Source organism: Pipistrellus hanaki (assembly GCF_964339955.1).
Source record: "Pipistrellus hanaki genome assembly, chromosome: 19".
NCBI lineage: Eukaryota > Metazoa > Chordata > Mammalia > Chiroptera > Vespertilionidae > Pipistrellus > Pipistrellus hanaki.
In genome coordinates, this window is record NC_140521.1 from 7,387,226 (window position 1) to 7,400,595 (window position 13,370).

General features: G+C 38.3%; 1 protein-coding gene across 2 annotated transcripts in view; it reads right to left on the reverse strand.

Annotated features, from left to right (window-relative positions):
- ATP2A2 (ATPase sarcoplasmic/endoplasmic reticulum Ca2+ transporting 2) overlaps positions 1 to 13,370 on the reverse strand; it is a 46,915-nt gene that overhangs the window by 10,544 nt on the left and 23,001 nt on the right. For both annotated transcript variants that reach the window (XM_084868030.1, XM_084868029.1), the window contains exons 6-11: positions 10,438 to 10,518; positions 8,188 to 8,273; positions 6,186 to 6,650; positions 1,886 to 1,974; positions 1,269 to 1,371; positions 373 to 504 (exon numbers count right to left, since the gene is read on the reverse strand). In XM_084868030.1, the coding sequence (XP_084724156.1) occupies positions 373 to 504; positions 1,269 to 1,371; positions 1,886 to 1,974; positions 6,186 to 6,650; positions 8,188 to 8,273; positions 10,438 to 10,518 (956 nt within the window). The remainder of the gene's footprint in view (positions 1 to 372; positions 505 to 1,268; positions 1,372 to 1,885; positions 1,975 to 6,185; positions 6,651 to 8,187; positions 8,274 to 10,437; positions 10,519 to 13,370) is intronic.

Below are 13,370 nucleotides of genomic sequence, written 5' to 3' on the forward strand. Positions count from 1 at the left end.
TTTCTTAAGTGTCTGACAGAATTCAGCCTGGAGAATTTGGGGGTGGTGTGGTGGTCTGTTATTTTAAATTAAATTAACAGATTCAGGATTATTCCATTTTTGTGTGTGTCAGTTTTAGACAGCTGTGTTCATTCACAGCACTGTGGGAAAAGGCAGACCTTATGGGCACAGATGGTTGCATGTGGAAATTATCTGTTGATTACTTTTATTTTCTTCAGATAGACCCATTTTATCCGAAAGTGAATATGGGAAAGGAGACATTGCAAGTTTGAGGTGGTAAGGGAGATAATTACTTGCCTACAATAAGAGTAAATATGTGGTGTAAGTAATGGGCAGCATGAACAATATAATATATCAAGTTCTAACACTGACCGAGTTGCAGGCATTCGCTCGTTCTACTTTAGAAAGACCCTTCAATTCAGTATCAAATACATTCATCTTCTCTACCAGGCAAGTGAGAGCAGTCTCTGTAGCTTCTCCAACTTTTTCATACGCACTCTTTGCCTGTATTGGTAAAAGACATAGAAAGTAGAAAAAGGGAAAGTAGTAAACAATTTGTCTTCAATAGAAATTTTTCCATATGAGGACAACCTGTCCTCCACTACATCATTATTCCGTGGGCCAGCACATGATCCAGATAATAAAAAATGTAACTTAAAGCAAAGGTGTGCATCTCATCTTATAATATTAATTAGGTTTTCCATTTCTCTTAACTATAAGAAGCCACTAGTTACAGTATTAACTAACATAAAGTTTTCAAATGTAATTCCATGTCATTACTTATCTACAGAGTTGATATTGTTTCTGATGGCTTTTTAGAAACCAAAGGATTTAGCTTACTATAATTCAAAAGAAAGGAAAAAAGGTTTTCTGTTAGTTATCAAAACAACCCTCTAAACCTCAGCTTGTCCTCAGGATAGAACACTACCATCTTAAAAAGCGAGATCAACACCCTATACGTTCAGGAAAACATTTTCTAGCCTGGGTTTTATTCATTTGTAGCACCAAACTATTAACAAATGAGAACATCGTGTACACTAAAACTCGGTTAAGTAACCAATGCTCTGCTGCAGAACATATGAAAGGCTCCCAGCTTTCTTTGGCTCAGTCATGCTGACTCTGATAGAGATAGAATCTTGAATGGAAGGGGAAATAAAATCAGAGCCCGTACTTTCAAAAGGGAGGAAGGAAGGCTGGATTTTCACCACCCCACCCCACCCTTGACTAGGAACAGTCAGGTCTAGTTTCTCATTTCTGAGGAGCCTTACCTCATTGTAATCCAAAGCAGAGTCATTACAAAGGGCACAAATTGTTGCCAGTTCTACAAGACCATCATATTGATGACATTTCACTGGTTTATCATCTTTATACCTGTCAAAAGAAAAAACACTCCTAGAGCACAGTGCAGTTATCTCTGTTGACCTTTATTTTCTTAGTTCATGAAATTCCTCCACCACTGGTACCAATAAGAAACAAACCAATCCCACTTAGAAATTAAGGCTTCAAATGGGAGCTCAATAAGATGAAATAAGTAGGTCATTAGCTTATAACTTGTGTTTTCTCTTTCAAAGTGTACAAAAATTGCCCTAGCTGGGTAGCTCAGTTGGTTAGAGCATCATCCCAAGGTTGTGGGTTCAATCCCCAGTCAGAGCAAATACAAGAAGCAACCAATGAATGTGTAAAATCAACCCCCCCCGCCCCCTGAAATAAAAATAAGAAAAACTGGGCAAAGATTTTTTTTAAGTGTACAAAAAATTTTCTACTCTAATAACTGATGCCACGAGCCATGTTCAGAGAGCTGCCTTAACTTTTCTCGACACACTGCAAGTCTCACAAGTACCAAACTGACACAAAGGATCCTTAAATGATAGGAGGGTTTACTCACACTTCTCCAACAGGTGCATATGTTGATCCACTTATAGTAAATTCATTCAGGGAACAGGTATCACCTTCAACTTTGTCCAGAATGAACATCTACAGAAAGAAAAAAAGCGCTTAAGTTATTTAAAAGGTACAAAATAAAAAAAAAAAAAAGCTAGAATTCTTAATTGTATAGATTATTAAGGTGATAAAGGCTAGTTTCTTTTTCCTAAAAAATGTTTTACTGATTTTTAGAGACAGGGGAAGGGAGAAGGGGAGAGAAAGAGAAACATCGAACATCAATTGGCTGCCACCTGCATGGCCCCTCACCAGGCATAGAGCCTAAAACCTGAGTGTGTGCCAACAGGGAATCGAACCAGCAACCTTTAGGTTCGTGGACAATGCCCAACCAACTGAGCCATACCAGCCAGGACCAAAAGCTAGTTTCTTAAAGATGAGGTTTTAAAAATTTGCTTTCTAATTATAATTCAGAAGCGCAGTTTGGAAGACTAAGATTTAGATATGTGTTTTCACTGCAGATGGAAACTGTAAAACCTAAAAAAAAAAAAAAGGGGGGGGGGTGAAGGGGGACAAAAACACAAAGTGATAGATACTTCAACTATACCATGCCAAAATATCTCTGAAATATGAACAAGAATATGATCAAACCAGTTTCAATAAGGAACGGTAAACTCACTGAAGAGATAGTCATGTCATGCTTTTTATGTATGTACTAGAGGCCCAGTGCACGAAATTTATGCATGGGGTGTGTGTGTGGGGGTTGTCCCTCAGCCCAGCCTGCACCCTCTCCAATCTGGGACCCCCTCGAGAAATGTTCAACTGCCCGTTTAGACCCGAGACATCCCTCTCACAATGCAGGACTGCTGGCTCCCAACTGCTCACCTGCCTGCCTTCCTGACTGCCTCTAACTGCTTCTGCCTGCCAGCCTGATCACCCACTAACCACTCCCATGCCAGCCTGATTGATGTCTAACTACTCCCCTGCCAGCCTTTTTGCCCCCAACTTCCTTCCTCTAACTGCCCTCCCCTGCAGGGTTGATCACCTCCAACTGCCCTCCCTCACAGACCTGGCCCGTCCCAACTGCCCTCCCCTGCTGGCCATCTTGTGTTCACATGGAGGCAGGATCTTTAACCACATGGGGGCAGCCATCTTGTGTGTTGGAGTGATGGTCAATCTGCATATTACTCTTTGGGGCATGGGGCGACCCAAGTGAAGGCCCTGGTATCTGGGATTTATGTATCTTCTACAATTGAAACTTTGTAGCCTGGAGTAGAGGCCTAGGCCTGCCAGAACTGCAGAAGCTTGGCTTCCTCTATTGCCTGGAAAACCCAAGCCTCTCTCCTCTCTGTGGCTGAAGCCATCTTGGTTGGAGTTAATTTGCCCTGATTGGCTGGTGTGCCTGGCTTGTGAGTACAGTGGAGTGATGGTTAATTTGCATATTATTATTTTATTAGGTAGGATGTTAATCCTCACCTGTGGATATTTCCCCCCACTGATTTTTAGAGTGGAAGGGAGGGGAAATTGAACCTATAACCCTTAGGTGTGTGGGACAGTCTAACCATTGAGCAACACAAGCTAGGGCCATGTCACACTTTTACACATCTTTTCAGAGCCACCCAACTCATATTCAATAAGAGAATAAACTCATCTTGATTAAAAAAAAAATTTTTTTTTTTTTGCCTCACAAGATTTGTTATATAGCACATAATTTTAACTTTCAAAAACTTCATTTCAAAAGTATATTAAGAATTAAATCAACCTTGGAACTAAACTACAATAAAACCATGAGTAAAACATACAAATCAAAAAAGTATATAATTGGAGTTAAACCTGTGAGGACTCCTGATAAAAGGCTGTAGTTCAAAAACATGTATCAGCATTTCCAATGAGGAAAAGATTCATTTCCAAGGTTACCTGCAGCAAGGTCCATTTTTCTTTTTAAACAGATCAACACCTTAAAAAGGCTCTTTCTGAAGATGTTTGACATTTTATAGAATAAGAAACAAAGGGCCAGCCTGGTTAAAGCATGTGCTCAAGGTTACACAATTACTGAATGGAAGAGAGGGGATTAGGTTTAGCCACCGGTCATTCCTGTAAGAAAATCTAACTCAGCCCCTCAGTATTAAATGTTGTGTGACCCTCAGACATGTCACAGCTTCTTGGAGCCTTAGTTTTCTAATCTTTTTTTAAAGATATTTTTATTGATTCCAGAAAGGAAGGGAGAGGGAGATAGAAACATCAATGATGAGAATCATTCATTGGTGGCTTCCTGCACACTCCCTACTGGGGATCAAGCCCACGAGCTGGGCATGTGCCCTTGACCAGCCTGAACGTCAGTTTGCAGGCCAACGCTCTATCCACTGAGTCAAACTGGCTAGGGCAGTTTGCTCACCTCATGATTCAAATCAAGTCACAAGTGAAAAAAATACAGTAACTGCACTAAGTAACAGCAAAGCAATTTGGCAGTATTGTTATTAAACACTGCCATTTATTTAATGAGATGTTTTGTAAAAAGTGAAACTCTGGGTCTATACCAGTCCAAAATATTCAAATACACTCAGAATTCTGCTGCACGTTAACTAAATCTAAATGCACTTTGGTATTTTAGATTTTAAGAAAGCGAACCATTTAGGAACTGCATGATGAAAGTATTCCTAAGTCAAGGGTAGTTATGCAATCCACTGCAAGAAACCTTATAGAATACTGATTAGCGCCAGCTTTTGTGCTGAGGTAGAACAGAACAAAGAGGTAGGCTGTTTTTTAAATAGAAGAAAACATTTTAAATCAAATCATTTAAGGGAAAAATAAAAGCACAAAAAAATTATTATGGACTCTATTTTATACTTAGTTTAAAATCAGATTTGCTGCCAAAACTTTAAAACCAAAATATTTTTTAAAGGTTACAATTGCACACTGCTTGCTTTTATGGATAGAAAGTCTATTCTGAGGAATCTAAAGCTTTCAGGCTAAATTTAAAGTTTGCTGGGGGAATACTAAACAGGTAACATGAAATTTCTTTTCTCTCCCTCAAATCATCAGCTTTTAGCCAACTTGCTTTTAGCCTATTTGTCCAAACTTTTCTGGTTCCAAGGAACAAGAACTTAGGTAGCTCAAACTCTGCATCTACAGGAGGAACCCCTGTCAAACTAGGAAGCTTACCACATGAGACACAGAACACCTCAATCTGTTTTAAACACGTCCATTCATTCTACACTTGGGTTTGGACTACAGAAAAGAGTCGGTATCTGTATCTAAATATAATCATCAACTTAAATTTGACAAGATAAAGATTCAGAGGGTTTAACTGTATTAAAACAAAAACAATTTCCAATGCTAAAGAAGTATTTTTCAAAACCTGGACATAAGACCAAGATGATAACCACATGTCCTTCCTTTCAGTGTCACTCAGAGGCATTACCTAACGTGCCCATTCAAAGATTGCGTGTTCTAGAAAAATTAAGTGTTTCAGTAAGCTATTTATTAATAAGGCCTCATGTTTTGTAAAGTTATGGATTTGTGGCCTGTAGAAAATATAACATAGTAGTTTTATTGTCCCAAGGAATATTAACCAGTTTTTGTAATCTAACCTATAGCAATTCTAATCTTGAGCACTTCCTCAAATGCTCTTGGTAAACCGTTTGACCATCTTAATGATTCCTTCATTAATTAATGAGCCAGATAGAATCTTTGACATGTCCACTAAATATCTGAGTTGTACACCTTTTGGAAAATTATACTTTCACTTCTACAATATTGTTGACATAAAATTTACTTAGTTCTTATTTTTCTAAGAGCAGGTTTGAATAATTTTTTTTTTTACCCAAGTGATTGTGAGACAACCTAAGGAAGGAAGGATAAAAGAAAATAAAGTGAAAGGTAATTATTTACTTTTCAAGAAGAAAGCATGTCTCATTCAGTGTGTAATGGAAATATTCCATTAGAACTTTAAGTAGGTAAGTAACTAGCCACTTTATAGAACGCTCTTCCTTTGAAGCTTATCTGTTAACATGCATATACTTAAGGACAGAGGAGCAGGGAAATAAACTGACATTTAGACTGCCTATAGTTATTCGATACATGTATATCAGCCATACAGATATCCTTTACTTCATGAAATAGTTTTAGAAATTAAATGATTATTTTCCTCTGAAGTATTAGAAATTACTTTGGGCTCACATAACCCAATCTGTTTAAGGCACATAAAAAGGAATCAAATTATAAGTAAAGATTTGATGGCACAGGGGGCATATTCTTAGGATGAATAAACAATTAGCAGGAAAGGTTCTTAAATTACTCCCACTTACCCTGCAGACGGACATCTGGTTTGTTGTAAGTGTACCGGTCTTGTCAGAGCAGATCACAGAAGTACAGCCAAGGGTTTCCACAGAAGGGAGGCTTCGGACAATGGCGTTTTTCTTTGCCATTCTGCGAGTTCCGAGGGCCAGGCAGGTGGTGATGACAGCGGGCAAACCTTCAGGAATGGCTGCTACAGCCAGGGCCACTGCGATTTTAAAGTAGTAAATGGCACCTCTGATCCAGGAGCCTCCGTGAACCGGGTCGTTGAAGTGCCCAATGTTTATCATCCAAACTGCGATGCAAATAAGGGAGATGACTTTGGAAAGCTGTTCCCCAAACTCATCTAGTTTTTGCTGGAGGGGTGTTCTCTCCTGTTCCGTTGCCACCATTTCATCCCGGATCTTGCCAATTTCAGTGAAAACTCCAGTTGCCACCACCACTCCCATGGCTTTGCCAGCAGCAATGTTTGTACCCTAGGACAGAAACAGAGAACTGGGTTACAATATTAACAACATTCCCAACTTAAATGCTGACTAGTAAACTCAGATTGGTGTGGATCTTGAGTAGAGAACCAGCCATCCAACTCTGATAAGAGAATAACTCCCGAGGCAGTGTGATACCTTTCTCCCTGCTGCTCGCTTCATGTGGCACCTACTCTCCCCGGAGCAGCTCTCCCACCTGCCCCATCCCTATTCACAACACTGAACCCGGCCTGCAGACTAGCTTAGGGCTGGAGCAGGGCTCTAACCCCTCTGAGTTCTCAATTATTCTAAACTCCATGTAGTTCTAAACCCTAAGCATTCTCTCCACCTCTGGCTCCAACTCAACCACCCCTACTTACATCACCAATTATAAGGGCAACTTCCACTCCAGCACTGGCATCCCAAAACCAGTGAACTCAAGTATGAGAGCTGTCTCCACACCCCACTAAATTCCTAACGTTGGAATGATACGGCTCCATTACTTTCACTGTAACTCGAGAGTACTTTACGTATAAGTTCCCATCTGAATACATAAAAGCCCACCACTTGAAATAGTATTTCAATCCAAACAAACTAGAAATCTCCCAACTTTTTGTTTTGGGGAGAAAAAAATTGAGAGAGTGGAAGGGCGGGGGAGACACAGCGATTGGTTGCTTCCCTCACATCCCGACCAGGGCTGGGGATAGAGCCTACAACCAAGGTACATTGCCCTTACCTGGAACTGAACTCAGGACTCTTCAGTCCGAGAGCCAATGCTCTATCCACTAAGCCAACCTGTCTAGGGCTATTTCGAAAATATTTCGCAGAAAAACTGTAATAGTACAATGAACAGCCATTTGACTTTTCACCCAGACTCACTCATTATTAATGGTTTGCCACATTTGTTTCTCTCTAAACATGCACCTTTTTATTGTGAATTCGTACAGATACCATCCACATCATCTTTCAAAACATCCTTTTTATTATAAGTCTTTTCCAAAGAAATTTACTTTTCTACTAGGTTTAAAGATAAAGAATTGAAAGATATCTGACCCGATGTTTTAATTTTAATTCTCAAAAACTTGCCAGTTTAGTACTGGCTGGTGTGGCTCGGTTGGTGAGTGTCATTCCGTGCACCCACGAGTGGCAGGTTCGATCCCTGGTCTAAGCACATAACCAGGTTGTGGGTTCAAACCCTGTTCAGGGTGCATATGGGAAGTAACCAATAGATGTCTCTCCGTCTCTCTCCCTCCCTTACTCTCTCTCTAGAATAAAAAATATATCCTCGGGTGAGAATTGAAAAAGCCTTGCCAATTAAGACAAGACAGCTAGGTCACATGTCCCACCATTACACGTTCTTGATGTTTTTCTGACAGCTGAGATTGACCACAAAGACTGTGATTATGCTTTGAAATAAGAGCCAACACTTTCTAAAATACGACCACTGATGGTAGGCAGTGGGGGGGGGGAATAGCATCAGCAGACTTAAAACTCTGAGAATGTCTTAAAAAATAAGAGACTCAAAAGAAACAAATGATAAAGTACTTACAGAAAAGAGCATGTTCTTCTTATCTTGGTTGACAGCCCGTGGGTCAGGGACCGGGTCAGTGTGCTTGATGACAGAGACAGATTCACCTAAGCATTGTTGAGAGACAGAGGGGTGGTTAGATCTGCACAACCCACGCCTGGAACCTGGGAACCTCATCCACTCCTGCCACTGCCTCTCTTAAGAAAAGGGCCAAAAGGGCCAATTCATTCAAAGAAGGTAAACTAGTAAAATTTAGTAATAGAAATTAATTTCAGAGCAATGTCAGGATTAAAATACATATCATTTCAAAATAAAGGAACTCAATTTTGAAGTAAAATCCCAGCCAATGACCTTTATTTTCTGGGTAACTATATACACACACTCCAATACTTTTTTGTTTTTGTTTTTAAGGTGCAAGTATATTTACTTGCAAGTATATTTGTTTTTAGTGGATTGAACACGCTGCAGATACATTATGAATAATGAAGATCACCCACTGGGAAACCTGTTGTTGTTCAGTAATGTCAGAGATGAGAAGTGAAAACACTTTTTTAGAAATATTTGCATGTACTAAACCCAAGTGTTCTATTTCAATAAAACAAAACTGAAAAATAGCAATCAGCAGTTGCAATAATAATAAAAAAAAAAAGCACATGGTAGCCCTTGCCAGTGAGCTCAGTAGTTAAGAGTATCGGCCCTAACACCAACGGGTTGCAGATTCAGTTCCCGATGGGGTTGGGGTATGTGCAGGAGGCAACCAGTAGATGTGTCTCTCTCACATGGATGTTTCTCTCCCCGTCCCGCCCCGCCCCCCTATCTCCCCATCCCGCCCTCCTATCCACTCTCTCTAAAAATCAATGGAAAAAATATCCCGGGGTGAGGATTAAAAAAAAAGAAAAGAAAGAAAGCACAAATGTCTAGCTGAATTTGGTTTCAGCTTTACTTAGTAATATTTATAAAATATATAATCAGGTTCTATCTGAGTGAAATATATCTCCAACTGTTCATTCTAATGTCAGGTATTAAACTTCACTATCGATATTTGACCAAAAAATCTGATTTGATTCCTCAATCTAGCCTAAAACTAGTGTAAGTATTCAACAAAAAATTATTCAAGAAAGTATGATGTTTTAAAATGGTAATTATTTCTGTAGACACACTATGAGAATTTCATACATACAACCTAATTTCCCAACATTTTATGTCTTAATCAGCTTTCAGCTTGTTGCTGCTAATGGCAGTTTTAGTAATTAAGCTATTCATAAAGAACCAAAAAATACAGAACCCAGGTTCCTTACATCACCACCTCTATGACATCAGTTGCTTTTCAAAACTGGTCATCAGATAAATCTTGATAATCTTTGGATTTTATATTTATTCTCTATTTAATTCAGGTTAGCATTGTGTTTAAGTTAATCTTCTAACCACCTCACTTCCGGTTAATATGCCCTCCACCCTATTCTTTGCCTTTAGCAAACAAAAATGGGAAAATGTTCCAAACAATCCCAAATCTAAGTGTGCACACTATTTTGGGGGTGCTAACTTCTGTTAATTGTACATTTGATTATTGTAAAGTATGTTAGATTCTAGATTAGCATTCATAGAATGAAAAAAAAAAAACCCACTACAGTTCTAGAGCCCTTTCACCAGCCCTGAAAAAGAAGACTACATAAATAATTGAGCCCTAGCTAATTTGGCTCAATGGATAAAGCGTTGGCCTGCGGACCAAAGGATCTCGGGTTCAATTCTGGTCAAGGGCATGCACCTTGATTGCAGGCTCCTCTCTGGCCTGATTAGAGGCTCATGTAGGAGGCAACCAATTGATGTGTTTCTCTCACATAGATATTTCTCTCCCTAAAAAAATCAATGGAAAAATATCCTCAGGTGAGGATTAACAACAAAATAAAAGAAACTGAATCACTTTCCACAAAACAGACAATACTTCTACTATAAGATTAACCTCTGCTAATAAGAGAATTTGTAACTTTTTAAAAATAATAAAAACATTATGGTGATTTTGGGTGAAAACTAATTTTTTATAAAATTAAAAGATAGAGGCCTTAAGATGAAAGCCAAGTTAGTTTTTTTTTTTTTTTAAATCATACCTTTAAGCCCCATATATTGGCAACAAGTCTAACAGATAAAAATAAATAGCTTAATGAGAATTAAGATAGGATATTATAGAGGAAGAGTGGGGCAAGAGTAGATGCTATTAGCATGGTATCTGAGAGGCATCAGAAATTCAATGGCCTTCCAATACATGACACTTACCTGTGAGGATTGACTGATCAACTCTTAGAGTAGTAGATTTGATGGAAGTTAACCTTATATCAGCAGGAACTTTGTCACCAACTAATTAGGGAGAAAAAAGGCAGCTAAAATAAGCAACTTTTGCAATCATGTTACATAGAGATAAATATCTCTAAACACAATTTTTAAAGAAAATAGCCTGTATATAGCACAATATATAAAAATCTGTTAAAATAAGTAAGACAGTTAACTTATTCGGGGGGGGGGGGGGGGGAGACTTTTGCTGATAAATATAACATTTGAATTACACAAGAAGGAAAAGAATAAACAGTGCCAGAACTATGTTCAAAATACTGGACTGCACATCAGTACCAAAAGCAACTGAACAATAAAAATAAATGCACAACAGCTTTCCCTTTCCCTTTCTGAAAGGTAACTAAGGTAAGTTTTGGAAGTCTTACACAAGGACAGTAAAAAAATTAGAATGAGTAAGTACAGTAGCCCCTAAACTTGCATATGGTATTTTAAAGTCCAATATTCATTTTCCAGATTTATCCCACACACTGAATTCTGTCACTGGTTATATGCAATCTGCCAAAATAGCCATTCTGTCCAAGATTTATTTCATTTATTAAGCCTTCAACTTTGTCATCCCGTTTACCCCTCCCACCCACCCGCATTTCAGAGCTTTTAAATTCAGGGAGAGTAGCAGAAACCGGTTTGGCTCAGTGGTAGAGCGTAGGTCTGCAGACTGAAAGGTCGCAGGTTCAATTCCAGTCAAGGGCATGTATTGTACATTGGTTGCGGGCACATCCCCTGTAGGGGGTGTGCAGGAGGCAGCTGATGGCAGCTGATGGATGTTTCTCTCTCATCGATGTTTCTAGCTCTCTTTCTCTCCCTTCCTCTCTGTAAAAAAATCAATAAAATATATTTTTTAAAAATTTCAGGGAGAGTATAATTTGCTTTTTAAACTCCAGCTCATAAAACAACCCTAGGGCCTAGGTAGGTAACATGGTCACAAGGCAGCACAAAGACTGCCAACATATAATCTCAAGAGGCAAAGATCATCCTTGTATTTGACTGCAGGGACACATTAAGTACAGGTAAAATTGCTGCTGGAAATGCTTATGCAACAAATAGCAATATTCAAACCGAATAAGCCAGAACCTCTCATTTTAATGTACTTCTGTTCATGCTATAAAAAAAATCCTTCTCTTAAACTTCAGTGACTTTTAACAGATAAAATGCCCCATCAAGATAAAAGTTTTATACCAACATAAACATTTTTTTCTGTGTTATTTCTGGTTATCATTGTATCCTGTATGACCCTGAATATGAAAAGGATACGAGTTCAATGATGAGCACATGATCCTAAATGGAAATTTTACTTGAAAACGTTCTTTGAAATCTGTGGCAATTTACATCACAATCCTATGTAAACAAATTTCATATGAGAGCCCTAACTCTTATTCTCATAAATCTGCCACATTTAAGCTCAGCAAATCTAATATTCAAATTGAGGATAAATAACAACAAGACCCAAAAGTACTATCTTGAGCATTTATTTTGCTGTGTTTCAATGGAAGCTCAAAAAATTTGAAATGGATGGAAAATGCAGTTTTAAGGCAATAAATGCCAAGGTTAAATTTCTATTTTGGGTAACTCAGTCAACATATTAAGCTATTAGTTTAAGGTGGAATCAATACTATATACAAGGTGTACCAGTTAATAATGGGGATTTTTTTCAATAGATGGAGTTATGGTACACATATGTTGATATATATATGCGATTTGGTATGTTTACTATTTTGTTGTATTGACAGCAAGCTTCAAAATTTCATGTCAAATTTGCTGTAGGTATTAACATCATAGGTATTTTATGCTTAAAAATGTCAAATTTCGTGCAAAAAAGAGCATTTGCGGAAGTTTTAATTCATTACTTTATTTTGAAGAAAAAGTTATCAACCTCAGGAAGCTTATGGTGATATGCTCCATTTCAAGATACTTGTGAACACTGGTTAAAATGCTTTAGAAGTGATGATTCCGATGTGAAAGACAAAGAACGTCCAGGTCAACCAAAAAAGTTTGAAGACCAACCAAATTACAAGCATTTGAAAGAAGATGCTTGTCAAACTTAAAAACAACTTTCAGTAAGATTAAACATTGCTCAGCAAACAATGTCTGATCATGTACCAAGATTTTAAAGGAAGGAAAATGGGTGCCACATCAACTGAATGAAAGACAAATGGAAAACTGAAAAATCATCAGTGAAATGTTGCTTCAATGGCAAGAAAGTCTTTTTTGCATCCAATTGCGACTGGCAATGAAAAATGGATTTATTTTGAGAATCCCAAACACAGAAAATCATGGGTTGATCCATGTCAACCATCAACATTGACTGCAAGGCCAAATCGTTTCGGAAAGAAGACAATGTCCTGCGTTTGGTGGGATCTGGAAGGTGTGGCGTATCATGAGCTTCTAAAACCAGATGAAACTGTTAATACTGATCACTACTAACAACAAATAATTTGAACCATGTTTTGATTGTGGAACGACCAGAATGGGTCAGAAGACACAGCAGAGTAATTTTGCTTCATGATAACGCACCATCACACACTTCAAAACCAGTTACAGACACATTAAAAAGTCTTGCCTGGGAAGTATTAACCCACCCGCCATATTCACCAGACCTTGCTCCTTAAGATGACCACTTGTTCTGATTGATGGCACACACACTTTCTGAGCAGCACTTCAAAATGTATGAAATAGTGGAAAATTGGGTATCTGAATGGTTTGCCTCAAAACAAGAAAAGTTCTATTGGGACGGTACCCACAAATTACCTGAAAGATGGGGGAAATTGTAGCTAGCAATGGACATTACTTTGAATAAAGCACCTTTGATGTTTCTCTTGAAATTATCATATTTTCTTTGATTACAAAATGTGTCATTAACC